At 40.1% G+C, this 19419-nt stretch overlaps 1 protein-coding gene and 1 long non-coding RNA gene across 2 annotated transcripts; one reads left to right on the plus strand and one right to left on the minus strand.

The window, feature by feature from the left end:
* Positions 1-6389: 6389 nt before the first annotated feature.
* Positions 6390-8792, plus strand: LOC130185746 (uncharacterized). The gene is made up of 3 exons (XR_008830197.1): positions 6390-6476; positions 8153-8226; positions 8352-8792. It is a non-coding gene; the product is annotated as an uncharacterized LOC130185746 (long non-coding RNA).
* Positions 8793-10079: 1287 nt separating this feature from the next.
* On the minus strand, positions 10080-18403 carry desi1a (desumoylating isopeptidase 1a). The gene is made up of 6 exons (XM_056402057.1): positions 18209-18403; positions 17892-17913; positions 16962-17031; positions 14945-15054; positions 14675-14797; positions 10080-13334 (listed from the first exon to the last, which is right to left on the minus strand). The coding sequence occupies exons 1-6, from the start codon at positions 18297-18299 to the stop codon at positions 13244-13246; spliced, it is 507 nt and encodes a 168-aa protein (XP_056258032.1). The 5' UTR covers positions 18300-18403; the 3' UTR covers positions 10080-13243.
* Between the last annotated feature and the right edge of the window lie 1016 nt (positions 18404-19419).

The following is a 19419-nucleotide window of genomic DNA, read 5'->3' on the forward strand; positions in this document are numbered from 1 at the left end:
ACAAGAGCGGGACGTAGGAAAAGCAAGAATGACACACCCCTAATTATCTCACTGGCTGCGTTCTTTCATTTAAGCCTTGAGATAAAACTGAAATTACCACCACAAAACAGCCGCATATTAAGTCTGTGGCCCACATATATAATCTGCGGTGACTCTGCTCTGAACTGGTGCCATCAAGTGGAGCAGGGGAGTAATGCACAATGATAAAGTGATATTGTTGCTACTGAGGAATTTAAAGCTTCCAGGCCTGTTCTAATTTTAGTAAGCTGTATCAGAGTCTGAAACTAAACAGCTCATACTACGACAACATGGCTGAACCTGCCTCCATGTGATGTTACTGTGTTCAGCAGGAGTGAGAGAAGAGTTCATGTGATCAATAAAAATCAGGTGTCATTGTTGCAACAGCCAATGTGTCATTAATAGCCATTCAAAGCTCAGGTGTAATTAGTGTTATCTCCTGCTCTTTCTCTCTCTTTCTTAACCTCCTTTCGTCCTCTCCATCCATCATCGCTGTCTCTCTCTCTCTCTCTCCGTCCATCTTCCAGCCTCCCTCCTCCCCTCAGGCGGCGTCCACAGGCACCAGATCAGGTCCCTGTAGACTCGGCCGCCACAGCTCTGCGACTACACTTCTCCTAATGAGGGACAAAATGGCTTTTCCTTCCTGATTCGACTGTAACACCGGCTCCACAGTGGATACGACCGCAGATCGATTTAGCTGTGGAGGTCTGTGTGTGTGTGTGTGTGTGTGTGTGTGTGTGTGTGTGTGTGTTGTGGTGATAGGTATTAGGAAGATAAATACACAAAGGTAATTTCCTGGATAAGGGTTGCATGTTTGCAGTGGGTTTGGATTATTTGACCTACACAGGATATTTTCAAAATAAAAGAGAGAGAGATGAAAAAGTGACATTTTTAACCGTTAAAGGAAGTTTCACAATTTGAGTTGAGTTACTTCCAAAATGAAGCGCATGCAGCTACATCCAGCAGGCGGTTAGCTTAGCTTAGCATTAAGACTGGGAGCAGGGGGAATCAGCTGGCCTGGCTCTGTTCAACAGTAACAAAATCCTCGTACCTGCATCTCTGAAGTCCTGGTTTCTATAATCCAAACAAAAAACAAGACGTTAAAAAAACTTTGCACACAACCAGGCTCGCCGTTTCCTGCTGCTCCCAGTCCACTGTAGGCTAACCAGGAGCTAGCTGTAGCTTCACGCTCAGAAAGGAAACAAGGAGGCAAAGTGATATTATGATGATCAAAAGTCTAGGGTTCCACTTCACAATAAGACTCCACTTATAAAGGGTTAATGAATATTTTATAACTCATTTTTATTATTATTAATTAGCTTGTTAATATTTTATAAATTTATAAGCTGTAATAAGACATTAGATAAAAAGGAGCAACAGTGACCTGCTGCTTGCCAAATAGTGAGCCCACATGTCTCTGTACTGTTGAGGCTCATATCTCTTTGTTTTCTCCATCATCAGCGTTTGTTCCTGCTGCTTCATCATGTTCGTTAAGTTACTTGTAATAAACCTGCGTCAGCATCTTAATGGTCAAAGACTTTGACATATTAATAAATGATGATGTGTTTTACACTTTACAATAAGGCTCCCCAATGGTATTAACTCATTAGTCAGATTAATGAGGAGTAAGCATTAACTTGCATTCATTTTCCAAATAGCGAGCTGCATCAATGAACTGTGTTATAATTGGTTTATAATTGTTTGTTTATGATTTATAAAGTGTTAAAAAACCAAATGAATAACCTGAATATAAACTATTGATAAATCCTTTATACGGGAAGTCTTATTGTGAAGTGGTACCAAGTCTAGGTCGCTAAAAGTTCTTAATAGAAGGCACAGAGAAGTCATCATGTGCACACACACACACACACACACACACACACAGATGTACTCACCAACACACACACACACACACACACACAATGTCCAGATGGGACGACCCAAGGGCCTTCTAGGAAACAGCTGCAAATGGTGAGTGATGCAGCCGAAGGTCTTGGGGACAGTTCCCGTCTCTATATATACTTCATCTGCGTCCGTGTATTTGTGCAAGGACGTGGCGGTTGTCCTGGCCTTGGCCGGACGCAGACAAGGAGCACACAACAGCTGTTGACCCAAATGATTCCAAAACGGTGACCTGGCCAGCTGGTTGGCCGCTCCCCAGCTGGTTGCCTGTGGTGGGAGGTGACGAGTTGTGGGTGGGGGGTGGGGGGTGGGTGGGTGAGGTAGAGGTGGTCTGAAGGAACAAGACAAACAGCACAAGAGCGGGACGTAGGAAAAGCAAGAATGACACACCCCTAATTATCTCACTGGCTGCGTTCTTTCATTTAAGCCTTGAGATAAAACCAGTGTGAGTGTGTGTGTGTGTGTGTGTGTGTGTGAGTGTATGTGTGTGTGTGTGTGTGGGGGGGGGTGCGATCATTCTGGCTGTGTGTGTTTGACAAAATCAAAAACATAGCGACATGCAGAAACTCTGGTTGTTTATGTGCTTTTCACTTCGCATGAGCGCCTTTCTAAAGTTGTCTTAAAAACTCAATGGAATACTTTGTAATAGCTGCAAAGTCTAAGCCCATTAGAGCCAGAAAGCAAAATGGATGATGGGAAATGATAGAGGTTGAGGAACAAGGTCAAGAAAAGTCGGAGGAGGAGGAGGAGGAGGAGGAGGCGAGGAGAGAAATGAGAGTGAGAGGCCTAGAGAGCGGAGAAGGTGCAGCCAAGCAAAAACTCCACGGGTAATTAAGGATATTGAGAAAGAGCAAATAAGGAAGGAGTGATGAAAAGGAAGGAGATAAGAGGAAAGAAAGAAGAGGAGGGTGAGACAGAGGTCAGGAGAAACAGGTGAGAAATGAATGACTAGAGAAAGAGAAGGTGAGCGTGTTTACCTGTGTGTGGAGGTCTGCAAATAAGAGGTAACGTGAGGACAAATCTGAGAGGATGAAGAGAGTGATTGAGGTGAGAAGGGTGAAGATAAATATGGAGATTGATGGTAGAAAGAAGGGAAGAGGAGGAAAAGAGGGAAGAGAGTTAAAGGGTGCATGGAAGGATATCCTCTTTTCGTACATTGCTAAAAGTGGCTGCTGCGACGTATTGACAGTCATTCAAAGTGACACCTACAGCAGAGACGGACCCTCGTCTGAGCAGGCATGACTGGACGAGAATAATCATCACACTTACTGATGGGGCTTTCAACATTTAGCCGGACTCCTGTGAGGCTGAACTTAGTTAAATGTGGAGACGACTGTCGTGACGACACATGAAAGTATCTGTGATTGCAAGCAATACATATTTTAACGGATTATTTTAGCATCAGCTGAATTTCTTTTCTGCTGCCTCGGCCGAGAACGTACAGAACATCTGGTTCAGGTGGTTTGGTCTCGAACCAGATGCTTCACGGCGGTTGAGCTGCTTGAAATAGTTCGACTGGTTTTTGTTGCTCGACTTTGGTTTGTGTCAGAAGAGATTCGAGAATCACGACCGTCCATTTCACCGTTCTTTAGCTCGTGCAGTGCAGGTGTTCAGACTCGTACATGAGATTGAAGAGACTGACTTCCTGCACAAAACAAAGAGAAAAAAAACTGCAGGAAATGTGACAAACTAGATTTTCAGTTACTCAAAACTAAGAACCTGACACTCGCCTACTGTGCACTGCATACATCAATTATTCCGTGCTGAAAGTGGCGGGGTAACCTTCAAAAATGGTACATGAATCCCTTAATTATGCATATCAGTGCTAAATGAAACATTAAGCAGAGGGGACGTGGTTCTCCTGGCAAAACCTTCAGGAGAGCGCACGAAGATGCAGCTTTTAAACACTTACCTTTTAAAAGCATCCCTCTTTTCTCTGTCTCTCACCTTTGCTCACGCTCACACACACACACACACACACACACACACACACACACACACACACTTTGAGGACACTGTTATGAAACAGATCAGCAGTTCCTCTCAATGGAAGTGCTCTGCTGTTAATTATCTCACAGTTATTTTCATTGTCACTCAAGCTGTTTCATTATATTATTATTATATTATAAAATTCCTTAAGGCTTCGCTGACCGATATTTAAGCCGTCTACCTACTTAGAACATGATTCAGTGAATGGCATTGTGGGTGTTTTGGTCAGTTGGTCCACCACTTTGGTCCAGACTCAAATGTCTCATCAGATCGATGTTTTTATTTGTCCAGTACTTTGGTTTCTGACCGAATCCCTGCAAAACAGATGACGTTCCAGTCTCCGTTAGCTGTGATTTGTGTTTCGTGCTAATTTGGAAATGTTAGCATGCTAACATGCAAAATTAATGTGGTGAACATGGTAATTTTTCAACCTGCTGAATGCTGGCGTTAGCATTTAGCTCAATACTCAGCTGTGCGTACAGCGTCACAGACTCTCAGTCTTGTTATATAAGCCTGTGTTAGACGACTTTAACATGAACCGAACCAAGTACCAAGTATCTGAGCATCTTTCAGCTCATTGTGTTGGTTTTACTCCTGAACGTTCACCCTTGTGGTTCAGTCTCACCCCGCCGTCAGCGTCTTTTCCAGCCGCAGCTGTTTTCAGAATATTGGATCTTTTCATTTCCAAAAGCCCAAAAGCAACAGAAACAGAAGAGGAGGACACGGTGTCCTGTTGCTGTATGAGTGTCTGCTGAACCTTTCAGAGCTGCTTTTTAGATCCATACACTTGGACATGAGGGACTTCCACTTCAGGAGAATAGCCATCCGGAAGGAGTTTAACGGCAGCTAATAAGGGAATGGACGCATGATTTGCTCAGGACAACTGGATATCTGACACACTGATAAGATGAAATAGAGTGCAGCAGGAATGAGTCCTGAAACCCAGAAATAAGTTAGCAATTTGCACCTGTGGTTCCCTCATTGGGTTTTTGGTTAGATGCCTGAAATAATTTGTGTTTAACACAAGGTCAAGACATTTTCATGCTTTATTCTATGACATATGATACGTCAGTAAATACCCCAGTCCTGATTTTTTAAGCTTTTAGGCGGTTGCTAACAAGTGGCTAAATTAAGGTGACCAGATTTCTGAAATGAAAACCGGAAACATTTCCAGTTCTGCATCAATATATCATTAAAATATCCAATGTTTTTATCTATGAAATAAAAAAGTCCTGGTGGTGCATTTTGACCATGGTAACTGTTGTACTGTAATAAACTATGGTGAGCGTCTCCCTACTTTTGAAGCTATTGCAAAGTCCAATTGTCTATCGATTCCTCGATTATTTATATTCCTATAGTTCATAAGTGTCCACAGATCATAAGAATCAAAAGGGTTTCTCATAAAAGTCTTCCAGGTTGTGAATATTGTTGCAGACAGTCCGGTAACTTCTTCTTCTTCTTCAGTCCTTCCAACATATAAACAATTTTTTCGAGTTTCAGCTGGGGGGAGGGGGGCTGTGGGTAAATGAGGCTGAATGAGACTACAGAGGACATTAGGGATGTCAAACATCCTCCAGTCAGTAATCCGCCTTTACAGCCTTGTTGTGTTTAAAGTTGTGCTCTTGCGAACTATGATAAACTTTCAAAGAGAAAAGTTGGTCTTCATGTTGGAGCTGGTGACATTGAAGTCATACAAAAACGTTGTAGTTCATTAGCTTTTTGTATTTAGACTTGTTGAAGTGTTGTGACGATTTTCCTGCTGAACAAAACGTGTCAGTGTCATAAACTTGTTGTTTCTTACAGTTCTTCTGCAATTATCCAAAAGTCAAGGGAACCAGGTTGACACTAACCTCCAGGTTGGCCTACAACAATCCATCACTGCTGCAGCTTTCTATATTAGACATTTTGTTCATGCAGTCCAGAGAGAAACTGTGTGTGAGGTGAGTGAGCACACACTCTTTCCTTTCACTTTCCTGTAGCCTATCTTACAGAATGTGAACAAAAACCTATCAATCACATGTTTACAGTATTCCTGATACGACGGCATAGACTTTTTTTTTCCTGCATCAGAGACATTTGTATGTCTCTAGACTTGTCCACGAATCGCCTTCAAGGACTTTGTTTTGATGGCACAAAGCAATATGTTTGAAGATGCTTTTGTGCAAGAACTAGTGAAAAGGTGAATGCATGTGCAGCACAAGAACAATTTACAAATGCCCAATCAACCAAGAACTAGCATCGTTTGAGAGACCTGAATTCTGTCCACTGATTTAATTTCTGGAGTAGTTGCCGCCCAGAGAGAGAAGACTATAATAGATGCTGTAAATGGACTCGATTCAGGCTAAGATAACATTGCTGCCCATCTCCCCAGTCAGGTTGTCAAGTCTCGCCTACACATGCTACTCAGACTTGCGGGTGATCTGACTAAAGAGGAAGGACTCAGAACAGCCGCTGACAGCAGATGTTTCGGGAGGACTGCAACCACAAACTCAGGAAGTGCTGAGTGAGGAGGAAAACTTCATCTCTGCTCCCTGAGTTGGTCTCCACACATTTTACAAGTTTTACAAGTAAGTTAGTCCATAAGTTTGGTATCTTTTGTTTTTGATGTATGGTTGTAATTACTTTGGACTGTGAATGATTGATGTATTTAATTGTGGCTGGAAGCAAACCATAACAGCATTCAAATTTCAATGAGTTATAGGTGAATGGAATTTGTAATTTAGGGATAAAGAATTAGTAAATAATAGTAGTTAGAAATTAAACTATTGTTAATGCTAACATTAGTGATGTAGCAATAGCAAAACTTACAAATACCTCCTTTAAGTCAGTTCAGTTTACAAAGCCAAAACCACATAGGTCACCATGACCTTTGACCTTTGACCACCAAAATCTCATCAATTCATCCTTGAATCCAAGTGAATGTTTGTGCCATAGTTGAGTCAAAGTGTCACTGAGATATCGACTCCATGAGGATGAGACGGACGTACGGATGTACTAGCTAAAAGGACGATGAGTATTGGACTTAGCCTGAAATAACACGTAATGCTAATGCTAATGCTAACTCTGTATCTCCTGGATGTGTAAATAGGAGTTTGTTAACATTACAGATTGTTATAAAGTTTATAAAATGATAATATCGATGTTTGAATATCTCTGATTATGTGTTACAGGTTTTAATGGTCACACTTTTATTTACCAGTCAGATTTTATTTGTCCAAAATGTAGTTGTTGTTGTTGTTGTTGTTGTTGTTTTTAAGGACAAACTAGCTAAACTCTAAGTCACCGTGCTTCAAGTATTCAAATGTATTTACATGTTTATATTCTCAGTAATAGTAGACAGAGGCGTGCAGTGACTTTTAGAGACAGGCAACCAGAGCCAAAGAACCGAACCAGCTCCCACCGCGTCGCTTCCACTTCGCTATCGTTGCAGTTGAGAGAGCTGCTCGCCTCGCCTCGCCTCGCCTCGCCTCGCCTCGCCTTGCCTCGCCCCGCCTGCCCGGACAGCACGCCACGGCTAAAACTGAGCCTACAGGAGCAGAAGCCAAGTCACCCCTGCGTGTCATGGAAGGATTTGTCACCCCAGCAGGAGGGCCGCGGTGACTCACTGGGTTTTGTCAGAGAGGAACCGCCGTGCTAACAACTTTGGCCCGTGCTGACAGTACCCTTGAAGTTGGAGAGAAGGTGAACGTTTGTCAAACGTCACATGAACGCTCATAATTGTGCTACTAACCGAGCTGATTCAGCTACACACCCACGGGTAGCAAGGACGGGGTAATTCTGTGTGCATTTATTATCCACTCTCTCGTAGGGGGGGGGGGGGGGGCTGATCCCGGGGCCGCGGACCAAGTTTGCTTCACATCTGTTTACACAACAGTTTTGCTCCACAGTGAGATATCAGCCATCTGGATAAGTGATACCGGCTTTGACATCATGATTGATACCACAGCGACAGCACAGACAACACCGGGTACATTTCTGATGAAAGTCAAATGCTGAACTTTAATTACTCCTCTGAATTTGTGCCATTGGTGAAATCAATTAATCCACATTAGAAGTTGGTTTTGAATCGTGGTGCCGAGGGGGAAATAAAATGGGAGATTTAGGACCTCTGAACACGGACAACATTAACCTTCATCACTTATTAATTTGGTTGTTTGTCAGTATTAAACCAGTTGAAATGTTATTTTCCATGTTTGTTTTCAGTGCATTTCCTCTTCTTATTAACCTTTTGCTTTTCCCTCAGAGCATTTAGCATTTACCCCCCTCAAACCCGCACACGGCCACAACCGGGGGTTGTTGCAACATCATTTATTGCTGGTTAGTGCCTTGCTTATTCGATCTCGGTGGCAATTCATGAATACGAGGTGGAATTCAGTAATATTGATTCATTACTTGCCCTTTCAAACAGCAACCTTCTGATCAAAATCCATCTGTGTCCTCAGGATGCATCTGCAGCTGGAGACAGAGCAACACTGCCTCCCTGTGGACGCTCAGAGAACTGCACCGAGGCTGTAACATTCAAGTTGACCAGTCACAATATTAATACTAGAGATACCTGGGCCTTTAAAAACATGACATACCACCTGGAGGGGTGAACACTACAAAACATTCTGGCAGTTGGAAACTTATAGTTTACATGAGGACTTTGATATTAAGCCTTTCTTGTTGGCATATCTTATTATTATCTATCAATCATATTATTATAGCCTGCGCATTCATTTCTAGTGCCTCTTAAACAGATATATTATATATATATGTTTTTCTTTTTTGCAACAAGTCTTATTCCTCCAATGAGAAACATGCTAGAGTGATGACACTCATACTGCACATGCTCAGTTAGACCCCCCCCTCCACCAGGAAAACAGACGACACACTCAACATTAACAACGTTATTGAATAAAGTCTTGGAGATGTGAAAGTCATTTGTTTTTGTCAAACTGTCTTGAACTTTTGTTTGAATTAATCAAAGGTTACGGAGTTTGAGTCTCTGTGTTGTTGACTTCTAAATGACAAAGTTAGCATGTGTCATGTGTGCATGCATGTTTGTTTAGCACATGTTGTTCTGTCATGGCCGACAGGGTGGAGACGGCTGCAACAAAGATAAGCAGCCAACTCAACACAGAACACACACCAGTGTGTTTCAACATGTGTAGTTTAAAATGGGCAAAATATGAAACTACTTTTGTCCCACAGCTCAACAGAAACGATTCCAGGTTTTAAGCATAAGAGAAAACAAAACAAGTTTTTTGGGGAATTATTTTGTCGGCCTCTCATGGTCTTATAATATATTTACCTGTTCTGTTCATCACAAGCAATAAAGTAAATAAATTGTGCCTGTTTTTGACTGAAGGTATTTTCTATTTTCTATGAAAAACAAAACTCAATAACTTTTCTTTGATCAATATTATTAAATTAATAAATTCTATAATAATATTATTGTCAAACTGAATATTTTCAGAATACAATTGGTATTGAGATCAAAAGTTCATGGTTAATTACTGAAATTTAATGTGTTTTTAATACGTTGCAACCGTCCTCAGGGTGGGGATCTAAATTCTTAAATTCCAATAATTATTGTTAATAATGCGTCATGTGGAATCATCCTTAAATGGTTTGGGTGATCAGCAGACAGATGTCAGTTTAATATATTGAAGTTTTCTTGGTTTAGTCCAAATAATCTCTATCAAAGTTTTGCAACCGTCTGCAGAAAAACAACCTGTTTATAAAGAATATTTGTGATATTCCACTTAGTTTATTCACATTAACAGTTCATGGCAGTTATGAATATTTGACTTCTGTTGCCCCAGTGTCTTGTTAACCTGTGGCATCCACCTTATTACTCAAATATTCTTTTTATTTTATCTTTTGTGGAATATTGATTGGAAGTTTGTACAAGGTTATGCATGTGAATTACCCTCCTATGTCACATAAATGTTTTTTATAGTTATAGTTTTTATAGTTAAATAATCAAAGTCTCCGCCGAGGCCGTAACATATCACACGTGTGCAGTATTTTAACACTGTGAAGTGTCGAACTGTCTCTCCAGGCCAATGACATGACATCATGCCTCCTACTATATTTCTATCGTAGGTGTAATCTGGGGAAAAGAAATACAACCCACTGAAAATAGCAGGAAGCTTTTTTTAAAATACACCAGAGAGTCACACATCTGCAGTCAATGGCTTTATGTATAGGTTGAATTACAAAAACAACAAAAACAATTACACAAACATTACAAACAATATGCATAGGCATATCTACTATAGTTAGATTACTCAAATAGGGAATAATATCCATAAATATATCTGTTGCAATTTCACATTACAGGTAGCAGCCAGCAACAACACACATTACAGCAACACAGGGTGACTTGTGCAGTAATACATTTCAGTGGTCTGGTTAGCGTTAGCATTAGCATGTCAGTCAGTTGGTTAGCTGAAGGCAAAATAACAGAACCCAGATTCACCTGAGCTTTCTAGCCTCTTAAAGGGGAGTACAAGTTGAATATGTCCATCTCTAAAAGAAACCAAATACTTACAGATGTCAGGTTACACTTTTAGTTAAGTGGCTGCTTGGAAGGTAAAGTGTGTGTAAGGTTCATTTATTGCAGGAGAACATGATGACAGTTAATGCTGGTTTAATCACGCTTTGAGACTTGTTGTTTTTCCTGTGCTTCGTTCATCCTTCACTCTGTCTGTTTAAGCAGGGAAAGGCTCGTGAGGTTGTGTGTGTGGTTCGCTTCAATACTTCAATCATTTCCTTCATTTCATATTTTAATAGGCATCAAAAACAGGAATTGTAAAAATGATTTATAAATGAACGATTAATCCGTCAATTAATACTTCAGATTTAAAAATGGATTTACAAAAAACAGCATAAAACTCTCATCAAATAAACCGTTTATAAATACATTTATTAATTCATGAATAAGTAATAAAATGTGAAAAGACATTTTAAAAATGTGAATAAATAACTTTGTGGACATGATGTGACTGGTTAGCTGTCCAACCAATCAGAGAGCTTGGTTTCACCAGCACTGAAGGCTAAAAGGAGAAGCTAAATGACTAAGCTAATCGATTAGCTAACAGGAAAATCAGCTGGAAAAAAAGAAATGGAAATTGAATATCAACCTTCAGTGCTGGTGAAACCAAGCTCTCTGATTGGTTGGACAGCTAACCAGTCACATCATGTCCACAAAGTTATTTATTCACATTTTTAAACTGCCTTTTCAAATTCTATTATTTATTCATGAATTAATAAATGTATTTATAAACGGTTTATTTAATGAGAGTTTCATGCTGTTTTTGTAAATGAATTTTTAAATATCAAGTATCAACTGATGGATTATTCCTTCATTTATAAATTCTTTTTAATATTGCTATTTTTAAAATATGAAATGAAGGAAAAGTTTTATTACTTCTCCTGTGACGTCCCCGGTTCTCTACATGTAACACCATGCTAATCAGCTAACGCCTAAAGCATGTGATCAGCTGTGAGTGTTATCTATGTTCTCTGTGGCGGCAGAGTGCAGTGGATAATGCACTCAGAGTTACAGTACTGGATCCAGATGTTGATCGACCTGGAATATTTTCAGCTGCTTGTTTTAAAAAGTTAAGAATTTAAATCATTGTGTCACTGCATGATGAGTGTTCGCCACTTTTACGTTCAACTTTTACCTAATTTACGCATTTTTTAAGATTTTCCTGGACCATCATACAGTAAACCAGCTATCGGATCTCTAATGCAGAATGCATAGGAATATACCATCTGTGCTATCCTGTAACCATGCCAACCCGCAGCAGTGTGACTGGAACCAAGCGGAGGGAAATGAAGGCACAGAGGTGTGTCGTATATCGAACACACTCTGGTGGCTGTTAAAGGACTCGAGCAGAGCGTTGATAAGTCGACAGCGCCGGACGTTCGCCCTGCGTACGGTCACCTCTACGTTAAAAATATCTGTGGATGTGCAATTTGTTTAAAATTACCCACATGGCAACTGGAGCAACATGAATTATAAATAATTATAGAACAAGTGTCTCTGTGATCAGCGTCTCCCTCTGCAGCTGGTAACAGGCCGAGACGTCTGTCATATAACTGGGCTGAGATGCAGTTCACTGTTAGTCGTGTCACACAGGAGATTCAACGGACCAGGGTGTGTTTTCTTCTCGCCGTTACCAGGGTTACGCAGGGTTTTACTTTTGTACACACAGAAACAACCGACTTCAGGGTGAACTGATCCCAGTCCTGCTATAAAGATACACAGTCAACACAGTTCATGTAATCTCTTATGTAAGCTTATAACCTCTGAGCTAGTTAGGCGTCGGTCACCTGCCGTATGTCTGCGACAGCTGGAATGATATAATGTAAGGTAAAGCCGCCGGATCGAACAGAAACAGAAACAAACACGGGAGGTGCAGGGAGGGGAGGTGGCCGAAGGGAAATCAAACACAAGCTACCAAATAACACAAAAGTAAAACAAAAGCATAAAAAGTGCAAAAATTAAAATCTGATTGACATTAAAAGATCCAACCCTCCCTCTCCTCTGACTTGAATATAATAAACAGATCTATGCAAACGTGTACACTCAGATTATTTCCATTGCAGTCAGCAGCAGATGATCTCTCTGTGTAACCCGTGTGTGAAACCTGATATGTCGGGAGATAAAATCCTTTTTTTTTAAAAAAAAAACATGTGGCAACATCAAAATGGGGGAAAAAACTAATAGAAATGATTTTATAATAAATTAGCTTGATGCACTAATGTGCTAAGAGGTATTTGAATGTTGTAGATGGTTTAATTACAGCTATCAGATATGCAATATTTCATGCTGTGGAGTCTAAATACTCAATAAACTTGCAGCGCCTCAAATCTGATCAGGAAAATACTCGGTGAAATATCTTTTACTTCCATTCACTTCTAAAAATAAACATTCATCAAACTCAACTTTCAGAGTGGGAAAGTCAACGGTGAGATCAGGCTGTGCTGGTATGATACTGCAAGTCTCCACATCTGTCTATTGTTTCTGTCCAGCTGTTGATCAGCACTGACCCAGGCACCCTCAAGCGTCACGACGAGGGCAGTGACTAAGTGGTTTTCAGGAAGGGCGTCTTAGACGAGGGAATGAAACTTAAATAATGAATTTCAAGGATTAACTGGTCGTCTATCAGTTACAGCAATTAGCTTTGTAGTTTATTTACAATAAGAAAGAAAGAGAGGAAGGAGGAGAAGAAGAGAAGAAGGAAAGAAAGAAAGAAAGACGGAGAGGTTGAGAGTTCTCAGTGACTGACTACAATGGAAGTGACCTGGAGAACACGGACTCTGCTGCTCTCTCAGGTTAGATGTTCCTTCCCCCGTTGATGACGTTTCCTCCTGGGGGGGCGATGTGGATGGAGTCCAGAATGGGCCGCAGGATCTGGCCAAACGGTCTGAAGGTGGAAGGAAGAGATTTTAAACTCAATCACCCATAAATCCAGCTGCATATTAACAGAGCAAGTCTTAGTTTTGTTTCCCAGCAGGATTTTACAACGTATATATTGTATATAAAGTGTTTCCGCTTCAGAAATGTCACTCGTGTCGACCTCTGCAGTGAATCTTAGTCACAATTGTGCAACTGTTTCCCGGCTGTGCTGCCTCTCGCTGGAGCATCTGTGCGTGAGACAAAACCTGTCCAGTCATAGAATCTGACTTTTTTCTCTTTAAATGAGTCGGTGCAGTTTATTTCTGTTTTTAATTCAAATCAGCTTGAACTTAGTTTCTGTAGCTGGAAACCAGGAAGCATGAGGCAGATTACTGGCTGGAATGACATTTATAATATATATATATATATATATATATATATATATATATACACACATAAAGACATTTATTGAGAAAAGGTTGGAACATTTTTAGAGCAGATTTTGTGCCTGTTAAGAAACAAAGTTCTTGATTTGTTAAAATGACGCAGTTAGCAGATTTTGATTTTCAAAGTAAAATCTTAGTCTGCTCAATAACTAGTAACTCTGGGAGTCAGATAAATGTAGTGCAGTAAAAAGTTGCATATTTCATATTAAGTAGCAGAAAAATCAAATACTTAAGTGCAAGTATCTTAATATTGTACTTGTGTAAATGACATGTGCAAGTGCAATTTGAAAACTCATATCTTTACATATTTCAATTTTTCTCTCTTTTATATATTATAGAATAAATATGAATATTTATGTATATATTTATCTTTATCTTCATTACCTACTTCATATTCTCTATTCTTTGCAACTGTAACTAAACTTCATTTCCCTCTGGGGATCAACACAGTGTCTGATTCTGATTGTGATGAATGGACTTAGTTACAGCTGCAGCGAAGGAACTTGTTACTCTTTATGCAACCGCTCTAATTCCCATTTTTGCCAGTGCAACTAGTGCTGCCTGTTCCTGTTCAGCAGAGTCACACTGAGTCTGCAGCGCAGCCGGAGTCTCCCCTGTGATCGGCCTCGTGACGGCTAAAAAGAGATCAAAGAGAGCCCGCAAAACTAGTCCAAATAAAACTCCTCCGAGGGCCACGCCACATTCACTTTTTGCTTCTCTTGCAGGCTTTGAAATTTTCTGTATCATGAAGTGAAACTTGAGTGAAGCTGGCATGAAAACACACATGTTGTATAATGAATCCACATGTTACATGATTTATTTAGCTGGTGGTTGGAGGTGTATTTCTGCAGCCGCCTTGCTTAGATTCTGTGGGGGCACAGACACGACCATATGGTGATTATAGTCTGAGGTTTACACTCACGTGGAGAGGACTTCGGATGGAAGGTCGGTGATGTAGGACGGGATGGTCCTGCCCGTCAGAAACTGAGCCACCTCGTTGGTGAAGGTGTTGCAGTTGTGCTCAAAAAGACGATACCTGTCACCTCTAAACCAGGAAGAGACGGAAGAGGGTTCGTGAGTCAGATAACAGCCCCCATGTATCGTGACAAGCATGAATCATACTGAGCATATTCACAACCAGTCGCCTCTCTGTGTGAGAGGAAGAGGAGGAGATGAAGAGCAGTCACTCCACCTGTATGTGCTTTCTCCCAGGGAAGAGAGGTAATCCATGAAGATCTCCTCCGACACTTCGGTTTCACCCAGCTCCACCACCGTGTCTGGAGGTCCCAGCATTGTCCCCCCCTGACACACAACACAACACACAACACGCAACACACAACACGCAACACAACACACAACACACACACAAGGGAAACGTATCACAGAACCTGACACCTTCAGGTGGAGAAAGTAACCAGTTCGCAGACGTGGGATTGATCCGAGAGTTACTGTCGAAAACGAGGACGAACATTCAGACGTCTGAGGATCATGTGACCTCGATCCTCAAAGACAGAAGCGTTCACTTTGACCCTGTGATCACGCATCACAATCTAAGCAGCTTCGGCGACAATCACACATCAACAGTTTCAAAGAAAACAACAAATCTAGGCTGAAATCTTGGGCGGATATTTTGGGAACGTTAGCTAAAAGCCGGATGACTTCAGACGGAGGGTCGGGAGGACACGTGCTGCTCGGTTCCACTGGTGTTTGAAACATCAGATTTCATCAGTCCCATCACTGAACAATGGTTTCTTTTTATAACTGTCATTCTGCACAATCATGCAGGAAGAAACTAAACTCATGAGAAACTAATATACCAGTTTCTCATCTGTCTGGCCTCGTTCAGTTATTAGCATTATGATAAATGTATAAATGTTAAAGGATAAGGCTGCTTATATTTATTCTTTTTATTTATTTCTGTCTTGTCTTTTTATCGTCTCCATTGACTTTCATTGCTTTTGATTTGTTTGTCGAAGCACTTTGTAAACAATGTTTTAAAAGGTGCTTTATAAATCTAGTTATTATTATTATTATATCTTATTCATATCATACTCTATATATTTTCTTATTGAAGAATTGATAGTGTTTCTTCCTGTGTAACCACAGTCTCATCTCTGTTTCCCTCTGGGCCATCGACCTACACTGTGTCACTCCCGTCTTCACTTCCTGCTGCCGAACACACCAGCAAAGTGTGTATTAATCTGCAGCTGATAGTCCCCAACAAATACACTATTTACTGTTTGTTGAGCAGCATTTAGAAAAGCGACACTGAGCGGCCGGTTAGAAAATGACTTGGCTATTTAAAGAAATGTATTTACCCATGAATCTACAGGGTGTTCATACGCGGCTGCACATCAACAGACAGAAATCTAATTTTTGTTTTCCAGCAGGGTTAAAGACGCGCTTGTATATAAAGTGTTTCCGCCTCAGAGATGTCACATGCATCGGCCTCTACGCTGAATTTTAGTCACAGTTGTGTAACTGTTCTTTCAAGGTCTTGCAGATAAAACTATTTGAGGAAACCACTGCATTAAATTAGTGAGCAGTGAGTCTCGGACCAATCCCACATCTTCATACAGTATGTGTTTGTGATACAAACAAAGCAGGGAAGTCACAGTATTGAGAGACGAAGTAAATTCTTTTAAAAATGAGGGAAATGCAGAAAATTACAAATTGAATTCATGCATCACAAAATAACCCCTGAGAGCACAGAGGAGCATGTTCATTTAAATTCATTTTAATTTTAATTAGCCTGCAGGCTCTCTAGTGACTGGCATCATCTCAAAACAATGTCCTGCACATGTCAAAGGTTTATTTTATGAATATGTTGATTTATTAGACACACAGCCCGTGTGGATTTGTAAGGATTTAGTTTTAGCAGGACTGTGCAGTGACAGTTGGAACATATCATCTGAACGAGACGGGTATTAATAGGTCTCTCTGTTGCACCTCTTGGTTTGCAGGTATAATGTGAAACCTCCTAAGGATTTCATGTCTGCAGTAGTGGAAGAGGCCCACAAGCTCAGCACTAAAAATATTATACGGGCTGTTATTTGTGTGTGTGTGTGTGTGTGTGTTGTGTGTGTGTGTGTGTGTGTGTGTGTGTGTGTGTGCAGCAGCGGTCTGAGATAGATGGCCTACATCTCCTCCATGAGCTTGTTTGATGAGACTTTGTCAAACAGGAGTCAGTCTCCTTGCTTCAGACTTACCGGCGAACAGCTGGAGATGCCCTCCCCACCGAAGAAGAACTCATCACCGTACGCCACTATAGCTGTGTGCCTGGAAGAAAAGCACGAAATTAACACAGGCGTATATCCAGGTCAGAGCAACTACGATTACTCAACATTTGCTGCTGCAGCTATTTAAAATTACAACTCTGTGCCTTTTCTTTTAAAACCTCTGCAGTGGAGGCAGATCCCAGTCTGGGTCCAGGAGGCAGACTCCCGCTCCACATTCAACATCAGGCTGAAAACTGTCCTCTTTGATAAGGCCTGTAGTTAGAGCTGGCTCAGGTGAGTCCAACCCTTAGTTATGCTGCTATACACCTATTGACCGCTGGAGGATTCCCATGCATGCATGAATGCTCTCTCTCTCTCTCTCTCTCTGCATTTATATCGTACTACTTCCTGTCACTAACTTTGTATATTTTCTTTCCCATAGTTTGTGTCTCTCTCTCTCTCTCTCTCTCTCTCTCTCTTTCTCATTCTGCAGGTCTCAGCAGCAGGATCCAGATCTGCCACTACAACACACTTATTATTATTATTATTATTATTATTGATAACGCTAGTCCTGTAGGCGTTAGTATAATTATTTCCAGATACAATAACACCATTACCTGTGGGTATAACTGTTATTTTCCTAGTTACAATTAACAATCAACAGTATAAACAGCTGTTCATGGTCTCTCTCTCTCTCTCTTTCTCTCTTTGTCTGTTTGATAAAACTGAATTGAACTGAATTGAAATAACAAGCCACCAAAAATGCCAGAGTTACAATGATGACAGATTCTACAGAACAGAATGAGGACGGACACAGACACATTTTTAAATCATAATAAACTGGCTCTACACCTGAGTGAGCCACACATTCCAGTCAGGAGACAACCTGGTTATTAAGATAGACAAGAAAGCAGATCATACCATATACCGTCCAGTTGTTTTCCTGTAAGAGAAAGAGGAGGAAAGTAGTGAGAGGAAGCAGGTAAGCAGATGATCTTTTATGCAAACAGTTGATGTGAATTGAAACTAACAAGTGGTGATGACAGAATGAACATACATCAGTCACGCGTTACCATTCATTTGCAAAAAAAAAATAATTAATTAAAACTTAACTACCTCTTGATAACTTAAGATCGACACAAAGCAGGGCAGAGAGAGGGCATCTCCACCCGGTATTTGTTATCATCACTTATTTGTCCCCGAGGCCAGGCTGCATCGGATTTTTCATCTGTACTTACCTAACATGATCGGACTGAGGCTGCGCGCCATTCCTCTCGATAAATCATAAATATACAGCTGGACGTTGTATCGCGTGGCATTTTTATCCATATCGTTAACCGTCCAAATATCTTTTCGTAATGTTATTTTTCTGTTAGCTAGCTCCGCTCAGCTAGGCACCTAATAGCACAGCTGACTGGTGGAAGGGACGGGGGGGGGGGGTCTACAAGAATGATGTCATTACGTCAAAAGATCACTTCCGTTTCCACCACTTTCAAAATAAAAACTTTTACGAGCGATTTCAATGACAAATGGATAGCTTTCTTGAGGAGTGTTTTTTATTTTGAAAGAAAATATATCATTTCCGGTTTTACCCCTGTTATCTCTGAATGACTTGACAATTTAATTTTGGGAGTTGACAGCGGTGTGTTGTTGCTTATGGTTGTTGCATATGTATCATGACAAAGAAAGAAACAGAAGAAAAGGAAGAATTTTTAGATTTTTTAATTTATTTCTTTTATTTCTTTATTGAAATGCCACATAATCAACAGGACTAATTACCACAACAGTAGCTCAGTTCAAAAACATATGGAGGTCAAAGTACATAAGTTTTGATAACAAGAAAATAACAAAAATATGAATACAATAGTAGTATATTTAATAAATTAAATAAAACAATAAGAAAAAAATAAAATGAATAAAAATAAATAAATAAATAATAAAAAACAGAAAGAGACTTAAATGAAAACATTAAAAAAGGGAGCTTTTTTGTTTTTGTCTTAATATACAGTCCTATTTCTTTGTTGAAAACATGAAAGTGAAGTTTCATTATAGCAAATTTACATTTATGAATGTAAAACTTTGCAAAAAATATAATGAGATTGATTAGAAAATTCCTATTTTGTGTTGAACCTTAAGAAACAAAAAAATTTCGATAGAAGCTCAAATTATATTGTCCAGGATAAACCTACAGGAAGTGTTTTATTATCATTATTATCATTATTTTTATTTTATTCATTTTTTTGTCATAAGTAGGTCAATGACACCGTCAATAGTTGTATTGTAGCCCCTGATTAAAATGATTAACCGATGATTAATTGCTGAATGTGATTTATGTATTTTTATTATTTAGATTTATTATTATTGTTTACTACAGCTACTCTTTTGTGTTTTATGTCATTTATTGTTTTCTTTATGTGATTGATATATATTTTTCTCTGTTTGTATACAT

Source organism: Seriola aureovittata, chromosome 17 (genome assembly GCF_021018895.1).
Source record: "Seriola aureovittata isolate HTS-2021-v1 ecotype China chromosome 17, ASM2101889v1, whole genome shotgun sequence".
In the NCBI taxonomy this organism is placed as follows: domain Eukaryota; kingdom Metazoa; phylum Chordata; class Actinopteri; order Carangiformes; family Carangidae; genus Seriola; species Seriola aureovittata.

Bases quoted from the DNA above. Each gene is read 5' to 3' on its own strand.
- desi1a (XM_056402057.1), bottom strand. From the start codon at position 18,299: ATGGATAAAAATGCCACGCGATACAACGTCCAGCTGTATATTTATGAT. The intron at 14,798-14,944 runs GTGGAGTGACTG...TTCCTGGTTTAG, and splicing joins CTGGGAGAAAGCACATACAG to AGGTGACAGGTATCGTCTTT. The intron at 13,335-14,674 runs GTGAGTGTAAAC...TTCCACCTTCAG, and splicing joins CCATCCGAAGTCCTCTCCAC to ACCGTTTGGCCAGATCCTGC.